Source organism: Erpetoichthys calabaricus, chromosome 1 (assembly GCF_900747795.2).
Source record: "Erpetoichthys calabaricus chromosome 1, fErpCal1.3, whole genome shotgun sequence".
In the NCBI taxonomy this organism is placed as follows: Eukaryota; Metazoa; Chordata; class Cladistia; order Polypteriformes; family Polypteridae; genus Erpetoichthys; species Erpetoichthys calabaricus.
Window position 1 is genome coordinate 279,941,161 of NC_041394.2, and position 19,181 is coordinate 279,960,341.

The 19,181-nt window shown below is 37.5% G+C and overlaps 1 protein-coding gene across 2 annotated transcripts in view; it reads left to right on the forward strand.

The window, feature by feature from the left end:
* LOC114662230 (uncharacterized) overlaps positions 1–18,977 on the forward strand; it is a 59,190-nt gene extending 40,213 nt beyond the window's left edge. For both annotated transcript variants that reach the window (XM_028815632.2, XM_028815624.2), the window contains exons 8-11: positions 1,820–1,926; positions 9,217–9,335; positions 10,115–10,214; positions 18,467–18,977. In XM_028815632.2, the coding sequence (XP_028671465.1) occupies positions 1,820–1,926; positions 9,217–9,335; positions 10,115–10,214; positions 18,467–18,520 (380 nt within the window). In that variant the 3' untranslated portion in view covers positions 18,521–18,977. The remainder of the gene's footprint in view (positions 1–1,819; positions 1,927–9,216; positions 9,336–10,114; positions 10,215–18,466) is intronic.
* The last annotated feature ends 204 nt before the right edge of the window (positions 18,978–19,181 follow it).

Genomic DNA, 19,181 nt, shown 5'->3' on the forward strand with positions numbered 1-19,181 from the left:
CTGCTAGTGTGTGTGTGTGTGTGTGTGTATATAATATACATACACATACTAGGGGGCTTTGGCCCCTACTCGCTTTGCTCGCCCACTCCTCTCTCCGGGGGACTGCTTCACGCTTGCCGCTCGCGTTGTGAAGGGGGAGCTGAACGCACTCTAAGGAGATGCGGATGAATCAGCTGCTGCTGCCGAGCTTCATAATCTGCATGTCACGCTGCGCAATGATCATTTAAAAGCCTGTACAGCAGCTGTCCTTTTGTCTCACTTCCTTGTCTCCCGGAACGTTAGTGTCTCCGAGAAATTGTTTGTAAGTAGGGCGTGACATGCAAATAGTCTTGTGGGAATTCAAAGTGTCTCCCCGAGATGATAACGTCTCGACCCCAAATTTTTTTATATATAATATACACACACACCCACCCACCCTGTTCCTTTGCCTTTTGTAATATCCAGAAATTTGTCACATTCTTGTGCCTCACTAGTTGTTTTCATTTCAACATCCTAGCGACATTCATTCTAGCACCACAGTCTCTTAACCTCACAAGCTTATCTCTGTCAGTTCCTCTTGTCTCCCAATTTCTTATGTATGGCTTATATTTGTCTTTGCTGGCGGTCTTCTCAGAATGATTATTAAATTGTTTGTGAGTAGGGAGGAGGACGGGATACTTGATAGTTTTGTGTCACAGAAACAAAAGCTGTCTGTAATGCATGAACAGCATTGTTTCACATACTGTGCTATTTCAGTAAACCAAAACAGCACACTAAATTGCAGGTGGCATATCATTCGACACTGAATTCACATAAGGATGGACTGAGCAATTTTACTATACAATCGTATGGCAAACCATGATAGACCTGTCAGCGAGCCGACTCATGATTTAAGCAATACTGATCTATTGCGTTGGTTTTTGGTTTTTTGGGTTCATTGGGTGTGGTTTTTCTTTCAAAACTAAATACTGGTACCATGCTGTTTTTAAAAATTGGGGTTTTCTTTTCTTCTTTCAGAACCAGTGTACTGCACAGCCCTATTGCCAAGCACAATTAAGTCGATCTCTGTTCATTCTATACCTAGAACTTCTAGATTGTCCAAAATCTCTCTAGGAAACTTTTAAAGATGTGTCCTTAACTAGATTAATTTTGTTCTTGGTTGAGGAGAGCATCACAGTTACTAGTTATTTGTCTCAACGTAGTTTACATATGTCATATGAAGCCCATAGTACAGTTACTTTATTTGTTGTTGGGTTTTTTTTTTTTTGGTTTTTTTGTTGAGGACCAATATTTCTTGCTTCTTAGAATGTAATGTAGCATGAGGGTTGCTGTTAATTATAAAATACAAATTTCCAGTTTACAGGCTATTTTGCTGTGCCAGGAAAAGCCAATGCCAACTTGGTCTTAAAGGGATAGCTGTCCTAATAGTTTTTCTTTAGGAACCAGCCCAAAAGTTCATCAAGTGATCTATGGCTAATAGTTCCATGTTCATAAAACAATAGCAAGAGCTGATGCAGAACAGTTTCACACAGTTGCTTTCTCTGATACCTACCAATTTAAAGCTTGACAGCAACTTCATATCTAGCATTATTAAAAAAAACAAAAAACACTGCAGATGCAGTTTCTAACCTTTTTATGTAAGGAGGGGAGACCAACTGGCTTTTCTCAAGTTTTTATGCAGGTGTAGTCTTGCAAAGTTTCACCCACTCCAGGTATCATTTGTATCACCTCTGGTTTTTGATGCACTGGAGGAAAGTTGACCTTTTATATCCTTTGAGATCAATCCAGTCTGAGACGGTGCTAAATTTAACCTACATTTTCAACATTTTTTTTTGTGTAGCAAATGTTTCTCTATCTGTAAATAGAAGAAACCAAGGCTCACGGCGAAGATGGCCAATGCATACTCTGCAAGATATACTTGATGACAGCCAAGGCGATCACTATGAGGTAATTTTAAAAATTATCATTTTGATGTTTTGAAAGAAATTTGTCCTTTCACACTGGCTGTTATGTATTGGGGTTTTAACATTTCAAATTGGCTCTGTCATTGATAGAAAAAGTACTATTTTTAAAGTGAGGAAATGCTGGATTTAAGGAATTATTTTGCATAACTTCAGAAGAAGATAATATTAGAATACTAGAGGGCTGTGCCCCGTGCTCGCTTCGTTTGCCAACCCCCGTGCGGGCGCTATGCGCCAGCCACTTCGTGCCTCTGCCACCCCTGTATGGGTAAATGGATGCAAGTACTTTTTAAACTTCTGTCTTTGATATCTCTGTCTTTCAAAACTATTATCGCTGACAATTCGTCACATGTTGGTTTATTATATATGCGAGCGTGATCTTTCTGATTCATATAGAAATCCAAGAAAACTTCTTTGTCCGTGTTTTGCAGATAAATTTTGTGTAAAGTGCGATACTTTTGGACGTATGGATTTGTACCCATTATTGGCTGTAGAATTTCTAATACGTTTGATCGTTTAACCCTTTCAATTCTATGTTGCATCGCTTCTCCATTATCATAAATCTAACCTGACCGAATTGTGGTTTCATCTAAATTAAACTTGTAGTAGCTTTAATTGTTGCGGGACCACAGATTCTCATCGTGTATGGTCCACTATTGTGTAAATATACGTTTTGAGCATTGAATGATGCGAACGTGAACAGATTATTGTAGACTTGGATATTTTGCCTGTAGTTTTTATGGATTTCACTTTCACCAAACAATAAATCTTAATTCTCCCAGATACACCTCTTCATTGGGAAGAAACACTAATTTTCCCTCATGGCAACATGAATTAGACGATCTACAAGTTTCTGACTTAAACTTTAAAGCTGAACAATATCTACATACTTCTGTCATATCACCTATGTCCATATATTCAATCTCTTTTCGCTCTTCCATTATGATTTCCATTTGTTAGTGCTAATGAGATCTTTACTATCAGTTTTTTGAGACTTTCGAATTTTAGTACTTTCATAATTCATTTCCGACCCCGCTTGGATCTGCTAGGTTTTCAATTTCACTTGGTCTGGACTGATTATTACTCTCCTTATTTTCTGAATTTGCACTTAGATTATTATTCTGTTTTTGAATTTTTTTTTCTCTCCTACGCTTTTGGGCCTCTTTTTGACATACAGTAATCCCTCGCTATATCGCGCTTCGCCTTTCGCGGCTTCACTCCATCGCGGATTTTATATGTAAGCATATTTAAATATATATCACAGATTTTTTGCTGCTTCGCGGGTTTCTGAGGACAATGGGTCTTTTAATTTCTGGTACATGCTTCCTCAGTTGGTTTGCCCAGTTGATTTCATACAAGGGACGCTATTGGCAGATGGCTGAGAAGCTACCCAACTTACTTTTCTTTCTCTCTCTCTTGCGCTGACTATCTGTGATCCTGACGTAGGGGGTGTGAGCAGGGGGGCTGTTCGCACACCTAGACTATACGGACGTTTGTCTAAAAATGCTGAAAGATTATCTTCACGTTGCTACCTTCTGTGTGCAGCTTTTAAGTATGCTGCACGGTGCTTCGCATACTTAAAAGCTCAAAGGGCACGTATTGATTTTTTTTATCTGTCTCTCTCTATCTCTCTCTCTCTCTCTCTCTCTCTGTGCTCCTGACGGAGGGGGTGTGAGCTGCCGCCTTCAACAGCTTTATGCCGCGGTGCTTCGCATACTTACAAGCCAAACAGCCCTATTGATTTCTTTGCTCCTTTGAAGAGGAAGATATGTTTGCATTCTTTTAATTGTGAGACTGAACTGTCATCTCTGTCTTGTCATGGAGCACAGTTTAAACTTTTGAAAAAGAGACAAATGTTTGTTTGCAGTGTTTGAATAACGTTCCTGTCTGTCTACAACCTCCTGTGTTTCTGCGCAAATCTGTGACCCAAGCATGACAATATAAAAATAACCATATAAACATATGGTTTCTACTTCGCGGATTTTCTAATTTCGCGGGTGGCTCTGGAACGCAACCCCCGCGATGGAGGAGGGATTACTGTACTGCCCTTTCTTCTTCACTTAGTCATTGACGTGTCATCTAGAACATATAAAATTATTGTCCAGAAAAAGACTATATCGATGGAAACTAATAGATTGTATGTCTAAAAATACTGTCCAGAAAAGCTTCTTTAAAGGATGAAACACAGGACTTTTCATAAACGACTTTAAATGAGGAAAACGTAAAAATTTTATAAGAGCTGAGAGTGCAGGAACTGTGTCTGACAAAAGCATTCACACGAATGAGAGTTGAGTGGACTGTAGGCGTGTTTGAAAATGGTTGAGAGGAGAGCAGAACTTGACAAAATCTCTTGGCAATAGTCTCATCTCGCAGGACTTAAAAAATCTCTTGGCAAAAAAGTGTTGTCTCAAGATTTCCTTTTATAATAGAGAGATAAATCTGTTTCACATAATACAGCTGCATTCAATAAATAATAATAAAGAATTTGAAACAATAAGCCACATAAAAGATCATATTCTTATCTTTACATAACACCAATGGGTATTGCTACACAATTAAGTTTGTATTCATTAAATGAAAAGAGAGAATTGCTTACCTTAATCTGTTAGTAGGAAGGTATGTAAGTTTAAATGAAAACCTCCAAGCAATTACTTGTGCAGGGTACGAGGTCCTTTATTTATATAGCATTCATATTTTTATAACTGGATGCATCATAAAATAAGACTTTAATATATGATGTTTAAGCAGTATATTTCAATAATAAAACCTCATTGGTACCAGAATTAAAGGTAAAATTAGAATTTGCTTGAAATGTATAGAGATTACTTTATAGAATTAAGAGTTAACACATGACACCCTTAAAGAAGAGAGAGTTGAGAATGTGACAAAAGGAGCAATGATCCAAAGTATATCACTTTGTGTCAAAAATGTTGGATATAATATTGTAACTTGAGCATACATAAACTCATTTTAGAACCCACTTGGTGATCTTTATTGATAATGGAACTGTTGAGTAATATAGCAGAAGAGACTTCAGAAGTGTACAGAATCGTCTTGTTTGCATCTGAACTAGAAAATATCTGCAGTCATGTTTGCTGGCAAGTGACCCAAAACACACTGCCAGCATAACTAAGAAATATATTGGGACAAAAAAGCAGAAAGGTCTAGGAACATCTAGCATCAATTGTCTGCCCCTAAAAACCAAAAAGTACTGATCAGATGCATCCAAAGGATAAGTGACAGTCTGATATGCATATACTTTCACCTAAAACAGAGTAAAAACGCAAAAAATGGTGATAATATAAACATTTAAACAATCTGGCATCTGTTCACATACACTACATACTTTAATCTGACTGTTTCAATTTTTTGACATACCCAAAATAGATTAGATTTATTGTCTGTTGTATGTAATCAGCAAAAAGTAGCATAAAATAAATTTCAAAATTCAGATTCATATTTGTACAGTATTTGGATGTGACCTGTGATAACTAGAGATGCTGGGATTGATTGGCCGCCGTTTTAAATTGGCTGATTTTTCACTAAAAAAGACTTCATCAGTAAATTGGCTAATCAAAAACGATCTTTTTCAGCCCCTGTTTTTCTAGGCTTTGTTAATTTAGTTGCGGAGCTCCTTTATGCAAGGTGTTACGGTAATTGAGCCAGCATGTTTCAAGAGACGGAGTCAACAAGAGACAACTGGACCATTAGCCTTCACATTAAAGAAAGTGGAGTATTAAACTAAGAAAAAGGAATTGGTGAAGTCTTTCTGTAAATTTAACAAGCGGCAAGAAAAGCTACTTTAATGAATTCAGACCTTTTTATTTTGTACTTTAAAGTAAAACAGACACTGTTTGAGTTTGGACAGCGAGCTTGTTAAGTGCAGCAGCTTACATTTTTAATTAGAAAAAGAAAAGACAAAGGCAAATTTTGAAATTTCTGCTTAGTAAACAATAGGCTTGTTAACTTAAAAGAAAAATGTGTCTTTTACTTAAAAACTGGTTAAGCATGTTAGTGTTTTGTCTTATGAACATTTGATACATTTGTGGCTTTTTTTTAACACTAGAATCCCTGAAGCCTCTGAAAATATTTGTAATGCCAGACAACCTTAGTTTTACTTGCACCTCCTTACCACTGCATTAATTGCACACTGATGGCGTCTTTGTTTTACAAATGTGTCAATCGGCCTCAGGCAGGCAGGCAGCCTACTATCCCTTCCCCCTCAGAAGCAGCTGACGTTAGACACAAAATACTCCAAGCTGAAGTCTGTTTATCTGGGAGTGAGGTGTCTGGAATTGTATAGAAAAAAATACATTATGTGTGTTCCGTGTCTACAGCAATCTATGTAAATGTAATATAATAATAATAATAAAAATTCTTTGCGTTTTATATAGCACTTTTCTCACTACTCAAAGCGCTCAACAATTGCAGGTTAAGGGCCCAACAGAGCAGAGTCTCTATTGGCATTTACGGGATTCGAACCTGCAACCATTCCGATTGCCAGTGCAGATCCCTAGCCTCATGCAAGGCAAGAAATGTTGAACACACAACTAAAACAGAAAATGTTCATGTGAAGAATAAGTCCAAATATCAAATAAACACTTTCACAAAAGGTATAACAAAATAAGTATGCTTTTATTCAAGAATAAAACCAAAGAAAAGGAAATTGTTCAGTGTACATGTTGCTGTCAATGTGTGAAAACTGAAGCCCAAATATCAATCGATACGCAGCAAACTCACACATACATGCAAACGTCTTTACATCTTTCAGTGAATATTTGCCAAAATTAGCTATTGAGTTTTTTTCTTTATCCTATGTGTATTAACAATAACTGCATGCATCATATAAATAGTTATACTGTGTGCTGAACCATTACATTGGACATGCATCACCATCACCACAAATTTTCCTTGGAAGTAATTGTCCCAGGCATGTCTCATTATGTGAAATAATTATCATGGGGATGAAGGCATTCCACTTTTAAAGCTGTGATTAGTTTCTTTTGCTATTGCAGTCGCTTGTCTGTAAATGTGACACTATAACTACTACAGACTGTCCTCAAATGCATTATTTTGTATATGTTTGATGAAGATGAAGACCAAATTAAAGCAGAACATGCATCTAATGTATTTTGTGAATAGTATTAGTTAAAACCTTAGCACACTTTTACTGTGATTTGAAATCTGAGATTCAAAAGTGTATACAGTAGAAACTCTGATCACGAACGTTTCTGAACATGTATAAATCGGGTTACGATCAAAAAAGTTTGCAAAATTTTGCATCTGTTCACAACCACACGCTCTGGTGGCGAACAAAAACACTGGTGGCCAGTTTCCCTACGCGGGTTCGTACGTGCCAATGATTTCCCATTCTTCGTTTCCCATTTTCTTTTGTTTGCGTATACAGGGCCTAACAAAGCAGCTGATGTTGCAAAAGGAGTTAACAATGTTAACTAAGCAGAGGCCTCAAGTGCTGGAAGAGGTGGAAAAACTGTTGCTAGTGTGGTTGAAAGAGAAGCAACTTGCAGGGGATAGCTTAAGTGAGGCGATAATATGCGAGAAAGCCAGGAAGATTCATTATGATTTTCTGAAAAAAAAATCCTTCGAGTGGCGAAGGTGAGGAATTTAAAGTCAGTAGAGGATGGTTTGAAAAGTTTCGTAAGAAAAGTGGCATTTAATTTTTTTTTTATCCCTGTGCATAACACTAGAATTACCAGAACCTACGAACAAATTTGTAGATCCGTCCCACCTTAAATCGCTTCGCACCTCGCCATCAGCGTCTTTTGTCCTGTAAATGTGTCTAAGCAGCAAGCAGCCTGCTATCACATCGCCCAACGCTGCACAGTTTTCTCAGCTCAAGTCTGTTTACCTGCGAGTCAGTTGCTTGGAGTTGTATAGAGTGAGAAGTCAAACAAAATGACACCTTTTATAAATATTATATCGTTATTTGGAACACATGCATTTCATGTGTGTTCCGTGTCTACAACAATCTATGTACAGTAAACACATCGTTAAAACAGAAAAGTTTTTCATGTTTTAGTAATAATTGACAAAATGTAGACATGAAGTGTATAATGTGTTAAGCCTAAATTCCAAATATCAAATGAACACTTTCACAAAAGGTACAAATATAACAGAACAAGTGCGCTTCTATTCAAGAATATAACTGCAGAAAAATAACCCGCGTTAGGGTGCGACATTGACATGCATTTACTACGACCGCTTCGTTTACATTTAGTTTACTATTACACTGTGCATTCTATGGTCTAATTAACGATTTTTGTGTTTAAAAAATATATTTACGTACAGTTCATATGGTCTGGAACAGATTAATTGTATTTACATACAATCTTATGGGGAAATTACATTCAGGTCGCGACCAAATCTGGTCACGTGCAGAGTTTTGGAACGAATTACGGTCGTGACCAGAGGCACCACTGTATATAAATTTTTGTGCAGGAAATCTTAATAGTTCCTCACTAAAGGGAAGGATATCTTGCGTGTCTTTCTGTCACATGGTGAAAGTTTTTCTTAAGCTTGCAACAAATAAAACACACACACAGTTTGAAATGTCTAAATAAAAGTACATGCATCACTCTGTGTATCTAAACAAATTTAAAACTGGTAGTTCTTGAAAATATATCATAGTTTGATATCTCACTAAACCATGAAAGTCACAAGCTGTTTGCTCCTACCTATGCTGTTTCCAGTGTATTAGTCAGTTACAGCTTTCTGATGTTGGTCACCAACAGTCATTGTTGCATATTTGGAAGTAGTCTTTAATGAAGGTGGTGTACAAGATCAAGTGGTTAACTTAACAATTACATATTTTTGGTTTTCCAGTTGGTGCATAGCTAGGTTAAGTGATGTCCTGAGGGGTCACTCTGAGAGTATGATACAGTAACAGCTTCTTACTGTCTATCTATCCATCCATCCATCCATCCAGAATTTTCAATTATTTACTGAGATGGTACTGTTTCTTCCACATTGTATGTTATATTAACTTAGTATCTCAAAAATAACAGACCATCAGTTTATCCAGTTGTACTACTTTTTCTTTACCTTTTGCTATATACCGTTTTCCTCTAGTTTTATATTCTGTGCTTTTATGATGTGCAGATCTCTTAAATTCATATTAAAATTCACGAGGTACACTTCTAAAGTCCTGCTTATAAACGTAATCTTGTTTTCACCTTCATTGGATATTTGCTTTTAATTACTTTTATATACAATTAAAAGATTTGATTTATTTAACTTTTTGCTCTTATTTTGAAAGGAGCTTCTGTCTTTAGAGGAGAGACTCGGAGAAGTTGTAACAAAGAAAATGAGCTCAGCGCAGATAAACTGTTTACCTACAAAAACCTTTAACTCTGCAAGTGCGGCTGGAAAAACAATGTGAGTACAAAGTGCTCTAAGCATTCTGAAAATTTAATTGTATTGAGAAAGTTTTAAGCATGACATGGCTAAAATGTAAAATACAGCCTCCTTATCCTTCTTTGATGTATGTAATTTTTTGAAGTCTGCCTTTATATAATATAAGGTAATGCTTGTAGATACTTGTTGTAAATGAAGACCAAAATTACTCTTTGGGTTATATAACAAACATTTTTGCTTATGGTCATATTTTAGTAATTCTTGTTGTTTTTTCTACACTTATTCAAGTTTTAATTTGTTACATATACTGCAGTATGTTTGGAGCAGTTACTGCACACACTCTTCCATACGGTGCTTATCCCAAAACCAAGTCATGTTTTAGGACATAGTGTTAGGTTTTCTTCAAAGTAGCAGATTCCATGTTCGTCTGACTATCCCCTGATCTACTCTTGGGTCATTTTCATTCATTAAATTGCCTAGCTGGTCTGTGGCAGAATGTTAAATTTGTGTCTACTGCTGTTAAGTAAAGATTCTACCTAGCAATCCTCATTTAAAACAGTGGGTACAGAAAGTGTATAAAGAATAGCTTTTCTTTTTGAAAATTGGCAACGGACAACTAACACTCTATCCAAGCATTCTAAAGCATTAGCCTGTGTGTGTTTTATTTACAACATTAACATAATTTTAGAGCAATGTGTTGTTTTTTCCCCACATATAACTTTGACAAACCTGTGTTTAAAATGGCAAGACATGTATTGAGCTTCTTTGTCTAACATCTATGTAAAATTATTTTTATTTAGCTGTCAGATCTGCTACTGTGACTACAAGGAGCGAGAAAAGTTAAGGATACTGCCATGTCTGCATGATTATCACACTCGTTGTGTTGATCGCTGGTTAAAGGTAAAGTGGATGTAAATTTTTTTGCAGAACGTTTTTGAGCCTAGTATTAAAACCAATGCAGAAAAAACACAAAAATATATTTGCATCGTTTGCAATTTGAGTGAAGTAAATTAAAACAGAGTTGATAACTGTTAGAAGCTCCACAGAGAGGACAATGATTACCAGTAACTTTTTATAAGCTGAAGTGTATGGGTATGAACCTGCAAATGCATAGAACATCGTAATACACCTGCATCAACATAACTATATCGTTAAACTAAGCTTAAAGAATTAACTGCAGCCAAGATCATGAATACACAATATGACACTTTTGATTGAAAACGAAAATGTAGACAAAACAGCCTCTTTTATCTTGAAAAGAAAGTCATAACTCCTTTCTAAGATAAAAATCATTTCCAATATTATTTAAAGCCACACAGCAATAACTTTATTGGGGAAACTTTTTTTTTTCCTTCTACATTAGGTTGAATATCTTATCCGGTGCACTGCCTGGCGTTTACAAAGCTGATGTGAGGTGATGAATGTGTGTATGTCTGCACTCTCCTTTCATAGTATAGTACTGCATCATCTTTCCATTGTCTTGCCCACACCATATATGCTTACTTAATTCTGTAGTTGTGCATTCCAAAAAAAAAATACTACAGTTATGAAAAATGTTCTTTCCTTCCTTTCATTTGAAGATTTCTCTCTCCTGTGAATTCTCTGTAGACTCTAGGGCCTATTCATTTACAGTATACCCTGTTTTGGCATCTGTTGTCATAGAATACGTCTTACACCACATTAAGGGGGACTAAATGGCATGATTGCTTAGTGTAGTGCAGCTGGTGATAAAGAGGTGAAAGCAATTTAAAATGAACCAAAAGCCAAGGTATAGCAATATGTTGCAATGTATTATGAGCAACTGCATTTCTACCTTTTGAAGCTAGTCATGCAGTAGTGACTTTTTTCTTTTTGTGCATGGATAGCCAGCAGCCAGTTGTCTGCCTTATAGCTCTTGTTTGAAATGCTAACTGTTCTAAACTGAGAAAATGGGCATATTTTCAACCCTAGAGCACATTTCCTCATATTTGTATACCTTATTGTGATAAAAGGGGAATGCTCGTAGCAAACGTTCCTCTTTGTAGCCCAGTCCACACCTTTGTACACAAGTGGATATGCAGCACCTCTTTAAATGGTTAGCTGTATTCTGTTTAGTTCCCTACAGGTGGCCTGCCAAATGTACAGATACATTAAAATTTAGAAATTGAATTTATTCAGTCTGCTGAATAAGTTGAAACAGCTTCTGGATGTTTAACTCGAACAAAACAATGACATGATTGTAATACATTGTGTTGTCAGTAAGTAATGCTTATCCTCAAATAATTAAATCAATTTTTCAATTATCAATTGATTTTAGCAACATTTGCAATATGGACTGGATTATTAAACTCCTAACATTCACTATTATGTTAAAATAGTTGATGACGCCAAAGGTTTGTGATATGCTAAAAAGCATTACAATTCAGTGTCCTAGCATTATACAGATATATCTCAACAAAAGTGACGTTGCTAGCCAGTGGCCACAGATGGGCAAGGAGACTTTGTTTGCTGTTAAGGTCACTGTTGCAAGAACATGAACTTAAACATGGCACAGTGATGATGATGTTTCCATCACTATAAATGAATGTAAATTGTGAAAATTACCGTGTTGCCCAATTACAGTGTATTCAGTCTTTTGTAAAGACAGAGACGGACAAAATATTAGAGACTACCATCACTCAATGAGAAACCGCAGAATCCTAGCGACACTGAAGCTTGCAAATTCAACCATACTGTATTATTATTATTAGATTATGCCAATTGAGCCATCTCTTGGTGAAACATTGGTGCACATGTATCGTCTGCAATAATTCTTGCAATCACAGTGGAAGCTGTAATTTCCACTAATCTTATTAAAAAAAGGAAGCTGTAATTTCCACTAATCTTATTAAAAAAAAAAAAAAAAAAAAAAAAAGGTTAATAACTAAAAAGAATCTTATAAAAACCAAATCAGATGTCATACTTGTCAGATGTGTGCCCCAAGACTGCTGAGACCTGGAAACCAGTGAAGAAATCCTTGCAACACTAAATATCTGAAGCTATTTAAGAGGATGGCTTCTAGCCCCAGTCCTGGGGGTCCCCTGTGGTTGTAGGCTGTTGATTGTAAATCTGTTTGGACCAAGTTATTTAAATAACACATGAAAACATTTTCTGTTTTAGTCATGTGTTCAGCATTTCTTGCCCCGCATTTCCTCAGTCATTCTATATTTACACTGATTGTTGTAGACACAGAACACACATGAAATGTATGTATTTCAAATCACAGTGTTTCATTATCTGTGTTTATCTGGTGATGCGTTTGTAAGGAATTACACATTAACACAGACTGGAAATGTTTCAGCAGGGTGATGATTAGTTCATCTCACTGAATGTGAGGTGGGGGGTGTTGCAGGCTGTGTTCTGCTGAACCACACATTTGAAAAACAAAAGCTGGCTTTTAGCGTAATGATAATGAGTTACGAGCTTCTTGGTGTATGTCAGGAAAGTTTAAGGAGGTCAGGGACAATGAAAGAAATTGTAAGCTTCAGGAATTCTAGTATTAACAAATAAATTCAACCCCCTCCCAAGAGAAAGAGAAGAAGGCCAACAGCCAGAGTAAAACTTTTAAGAGTAGTAAAGAGGAAAAGAATCCTTTTCCCCCAATATAAATGCTAATTCTAAAACATGATTGATTAGATCCTTGCATTCTAGCTCCAGCCTCACTGGGCCACATGTTTTGGACATGCACCAAGCCAAAACCATCATTCTGGACCAAAATCTTTCAATCCCTATTGGACAGGATTCATGTCACAATCGCTCCTATTCCATTAACAGCTGTGTTTGGTGTACTTCCAGATGGGCTTAAAGTGGAGAAGGACAAACAAACTGTAATTGCCTTTACTTCACTATTAGCACGTAGACTTATCTTACTCAACTGGAAGAATCCTAGCCCACCTCTTTTAAGTCAGTGGGGAAACTGAGGTTTATATACTATTTGAAATTGGAAAGTGTGTTGTACTCTTTGATTGGCTCCCACAAGGTAAGCAACTCAGTGTGGCAGTGGAATCAATATATCCCCCATCATTGCCCCAAAAAGAATGTGATGAGGATCATATACATAAACGATGTATTTGTGTACCTTGGTAAAATGCAGGGCTATTGACAATGGGGACGACCTGTGGCCAAATATAAAATTATAAGAATTGCAGAGAAGCAATGTTGGCATACTAAACCCAACATATGCAATATCATCATCAGTTGGCAATGATAAGGGAACAACTGTTGATCGACTTGAGAGTTTTACATATCACCTAACCTTAATTCTCATCATCAGCACTGTGATTTTCTTTCTTCCTTTCGAGATGTTCTGTGTATTTCAGCAGTTATTTCTTAGTGACCATGCCAGTGTATCTGACACTGAAGAAGCTGTGTGTCATTTAACTCCCATCCCCCCCACCCCCATTTACTCTGCTTTTAATTATCATTGTTCAGATACAAGTAAGAGAACAAATTCACTGAAAACTTAGGAAAATTATTATGATGGCATAAATATGATCATTATGAATGTAAACCACACACTACTGCTCTTTTCTGAATAACAGAAAGAACAAAGACCAGATAATTAAACATTAAATCACGTCATTTATGTCAATTTCTAACTCACTTGATCCGGACCAGGGTCGCCAGCGGTGCTGGAGCCTATTACAACTATTATAGGGTACAGGGTGAAATACACACCAGGGCCAAATTAGTATTGCCACCTATCCTGCATTTCTCTGCACGGTGGGAGGGAACCAGAGCACCCGAAAGGAAACCTATGCAGACACAGGGAGAACATGCAATCCCCATGTAGGGAGGACCCTGGACACACACAACCAGGTCTCCTTACTCTGAGGCAGTAGTGCCAACAGTGCACCACCAGTGGTGCCAACAGGACCCTGGACACACACAACCAGGTCTCTTTACTCTGAGGCAGTAGTGCTAACAGTGCACCACGGTACTGCCCACAATGAGGTCATTTAAAGGTAAAATGACTCTCTTGTGGTGAAACTGGTTGGAATAAGATCTTGTTGCCACAGAAGGTCCCCTACAAGTAGGATTAGAAACCACTGCTTTATGGTATATTGGGGACTATGGAGAGTTCTGACAAATGACTCCAGTGATGTACGGAAAGGAATACCACAGTCCTGTAGTAACTAAACGTGTAATGAATTATAAAGTCCAAAGAGACAGACACATGGACATGTTGCATAAAGTAAAACCTGAAGGCAGAATGCCAACCCAGGGTACAAACAAACTTTAAGGAGGAGCACACTTCAATGAAACCTTGTAGCAAAATTCAAAAAATGAAGTGCTCTACTTCTAGACTAATTTGCCACTATGGAAAATGCATTTTCATACTGCAAATGCTTATATGCCTGATGATTTAGTTTAAAGTGTGTGGTTCGTTGTGGGCAGTCCTGGAGATCATAGTGCCTGCAGATTTTATTTCAGTTTGTATATATTTTCCAATTTCAGCTGTGTTAAGCATAGTAAAAGAACAGGCAATCTAGATTGATTTCTGATATATTAGCTGACACCATTCTGTTACCTAAAACGTAGAGAGAGGCACAGTAGATGCGAACGCTGATTTTGAAACTGTGCAAAGGAAACGTGCCCTGCCACACAGAACACGGACATATTTTAGAGAGAGCCAAATGTTAACAAATATTAATACAGAGATTTATCACTGGTAGAGATCAGGTAGAGACTAGGTAGAGACTCAGTAACTGGTTGCCAGGTTTGGTAATGGGTTTGACAGACACCAGCACTTATCAGACCTGGTACCTGGTGTCTATCAAACCTGTCAACTAGTCTTCTGAAATGGGATGGATTCATTATAGACCTTCATCTAGTCACAAAAACCCTAATTCATACGAGTCCCCTGTATTAGTAAGTTATTCCTCAGTGGTCGCTGTCACTGTTTCTATGTAGACTTTGAATCCTTGATAATAGAGTCCTTGAAACTGCCCTCCAGTGTCAAGGATTCAGTTAGCTTGTGTCATAGCAACTGTTATGCCCTTCAAAATGACTGTTGCCTTTCTAAATAATCATCACCCACTATAGTCTAGGCATGGCACAATCTCCCAGTCAACCAACAATGGTATGATGTGGGCATATTTAGGTATAACTGCTGTGAGGTTCCCCTATAAAGGTACAGGGTTAGCCACACATTTCAAATGTTTATCCTACAAAAACGCTACAAGATAAAATAAATTTCATTGCGACACAAGAAAGGGTATACAAAATAGATTTTTTTTTCCCCCCACTGTGTTTTAAAAATGTCTTCAAGGTGGTGGCCATTATTAATGATAGACTCTTCAAAATGATTTCTGAACGCTTGCATGACTTGTTCGGCCATTTCAAGAGGAATAGTGGCGAATAGCGTCCTTGAGGGCTTCAAGGTTTTGAGGTCGGTGTGTGGTATACCTTTGACTTGAGAGAGCCCCACAAGAAGAAATTGCACGGAGCGAGATCAGACGAACGTGAAGGCCACCCATCGCCACGCAGGGAGATCAGCTTCCCTGGAAACATTACCTCCCGCAAAACTTGCATGGATCTCCATGCTGTATGAGCTGTTGCTGCATCCTGTTGAAACCAGACATCAACCACATCCATTTTTCAGCTGGGGCCACATAAAGTTCTCTAGCATTTTTTTTTTTTAATTTAATTGATTTTATTGTAATCATTCCATACAAATAGATCCATTTTTACAAAAAATAGGATTGTAAACAAATCAACCACCACCCCTGAGAAAGAGAGCATGGCCAACGGAGTAAAACTTGAAGCTAGTAAAAATAAATAAATTGATAAGTTTAATAGGCAGATAAAGATAAATGGAGAAGAAAAAGATATGGGAAGAATATCTGCTTCCTAAGTGCTTTAAGAGCTTATTCTAAAATATTACAGTGATCCCTCGCTATATCGCGCTTTGCCTTTCGCGGCTTCACTCCATCGCGGATTTTATATGTAAGCATATTTAAATATATATCGCAGATTTTTTGCTGGTTCGCGGATTTCTGCGGACAATGGGTCTTTTAATTTCTGGTACATGCTTCCTCAGTTGGTTTGCCCAGTTGATTTCATACAAGGGACGCTATTGGCAGATGGCTGAGAAGCTAGATGGCTTACTTTTCTCTCTCTCTTGCGCTGACTATCTGTGATCCTGACGTAGGGGGATTGAGCAGGGGGCTGTTCGCACACCTAGACAATACGGACGCTCGTCTAAAAATGCTGAAAGATTATCTTCACGTTGCTATCTTTTGTGCAGCTGCTTCCTGAAACGACATGTTGCACAGTGCTTCGCATACTTAAAAGCTCGAAGGGCACGTATTGATTTTTGACTGAAAAACAAACAATCTCTCTCTCTCTCTCTCTCCTGACGGAGGGAGTGTGAGCTGCCGCCTTCAACAGCTTTGTGCCGCGGTGCTTCGCATACTTAAAAGCCAAACAGCCCTATTGATTTGTTTGCTAGAGATTGTTTTCTCTATCTATGTGACATTCTGTGCTCCTGACACGCACTCCTTTGAAGAGGAAGATATGTTTGCATTCTTTTAATTGTGAGACAGAACTGTCATCTCTGTCTTGTCATGGAGCACAGTTTAAACTTTTGAAAAAGAGACAAATGTTTGTTTGCAGTGTTTGAATAACGTTCCTGTCTCTCTACAACCTCCTGTGTTTCTGCGCAAATCTGTGACCCAAGCATGACAATATAAAAATAACCATATAAACATATGGTTTCTACTTCGCGGATTTTCTTATTTCGCGGGTGGCTCTGGAACGCAACCCCCGCGATGGAGGAGGGATTACTGTAATTAGATCCTGACAGGTTTTGAAAAGGGTCTGCACAGATCCTCTTAAGTGAGAATTAGATTTTTTTCCAATTTCAAGTAATATAAAACATCAGTTACCCACTGACTTAAAAGAGGAGAGTTAGGATTCTTCCAGTTTATCAAAATAAGTCTGCGTACCAATAGTGTAGTGAATGCAATCACAGTTTGTTTGTCCTTCTCCACTTTAAGCCCATCTGGGAGTATAACAAACACAGCTGTTAGTGGATTAGGAGGGATTGTGACATGAAGCCTGTCCGATAGGCATTGAAAGATTTTGGTCCATTATGATGGTTTTGGCTTGGTGCATGCAGTTCTCTAGCATTTCAGTGTAATGTTCTGAAGTGACCGTGACCATTGCTCCCCTCTCCTCAAAAAAGTAAAGGCATACAATGCCAAATTCTGCAACAGCGCACCAAACTGTAACACACTCACTGTGCAGGGGTCTCTGATGTTCGCGAAGGTTGGTTTCGGCCCACCTTGTCACTGCACATGATGATGTCATCTTGATGAACGGTTTGCAGAATGATGGCACACAACTCTACGGCTGTCCCAGTCTCTCTGTAAATTTCTGCAACACCATCATTTTCTATGGATGGAAATTAAGGTCCTCATGCAAAATCCTCCTCAAAGACATGTTGGAAATGCCTAAGGCAGAAGCATGTTTGCTCGCTGGTCATCTAGGCGACTGCAAAATTGATGCCCTTACAGCTTGGATGTTTTCAGGTGTTTGTACAGTCTGTCTAAATTTAGCCACCCACTGAAGAATTAATTTCTGATTTGGGACGTCACCGTTAAGTGAGTTCAGAAGGCATGTTGCATAGAGATGATGGATTTGTTGTTTTTAAAGAACACTTCAATGGCAAAAGCATGGTGCGCACCGGACCAAGGCTTATTGACGACTGAAAACTACAAGGGACTCCATCCCGGCCCACTCGGCTGCCTCTACCTCATGCAATGACCTTGAGAAATGTGGTACTTCATTTTGCCTCACCTTGTGTTTCTTCCAGCTTGAAGAAAATTTAATCACAGTCCCTACCCTCCTATTCTACTCTATTTTTCATAGCAAATTATAAGAGAAGTAGACTGCAGGACTATACCACACAAGATCTCTCTACAGAAACATTCCAGACTGACATTTTATTTGTACAGCCAACAGCATCATTGTATTGAGGTTTTTAGTTTCTGATGCAGTGTTCAAATGTTTAAAATTTACGTTATTTTTCATTGTACTAACATTTAAAGTAAACTGCTGGTAGCTTCAGTGCTTAGTTAAAACAATGCCATTGCCTATTTTAATTTTTTTTTTCTTTTTTTTAATAATAGAAAAATTCCACATGTCCTATCTGCAGAGCAGATGCTGCATCAAACATATTGTGAAAGACCACATGATGATACACCAACCTCTCTGGGTTCATGGCTTTATTTTGTTCGTATTTGTTGGATACTCAGGGAATTAATATCAGAATGTTGTATGTTGTCATTGTTTTTAATATATATTTGTTGGAAATGCTTTTCTTTTTAATATTTAATGTTTCAAATAAAACTCTGTTCTCATTTTAGCCAGTCCAAATAAACACAAACTGCTGAACTGATGTAACAATTCAGGTTGTACTTCCACCAAGAGGGCCAGATGATGTGTAACATTAGTATTTTATATAATAAAACTTATCATTTTTGATAAACATTGTACATATATACGTTGCCTATTTTCATTTTTCCTTTTCATTTTTTGAAAGATGCCTTCTTCATTTGATTTCAAGATGTCTATTCCATTTACAGACAGATTTCTAATCAATGATCTTGGGATTCAAAAATAAAAGTTTTACATACTCTTGTTGGCCTTTTATTCTTTGAATTTTGCTCATGTGGAAAAATTGTAAATAAGACAATATTCACAGATTTGTGAAATACCCTTGTCATTAAATTCGGAGGAATTATTTTTTCATAATTGTGGATTAAGCCCACACTTTTAAATGAGTTTTTTGTTCTGCAGTGAGCACGGTTTAAATAAAACAGACAGTGAGGCCAATGAAAGTGG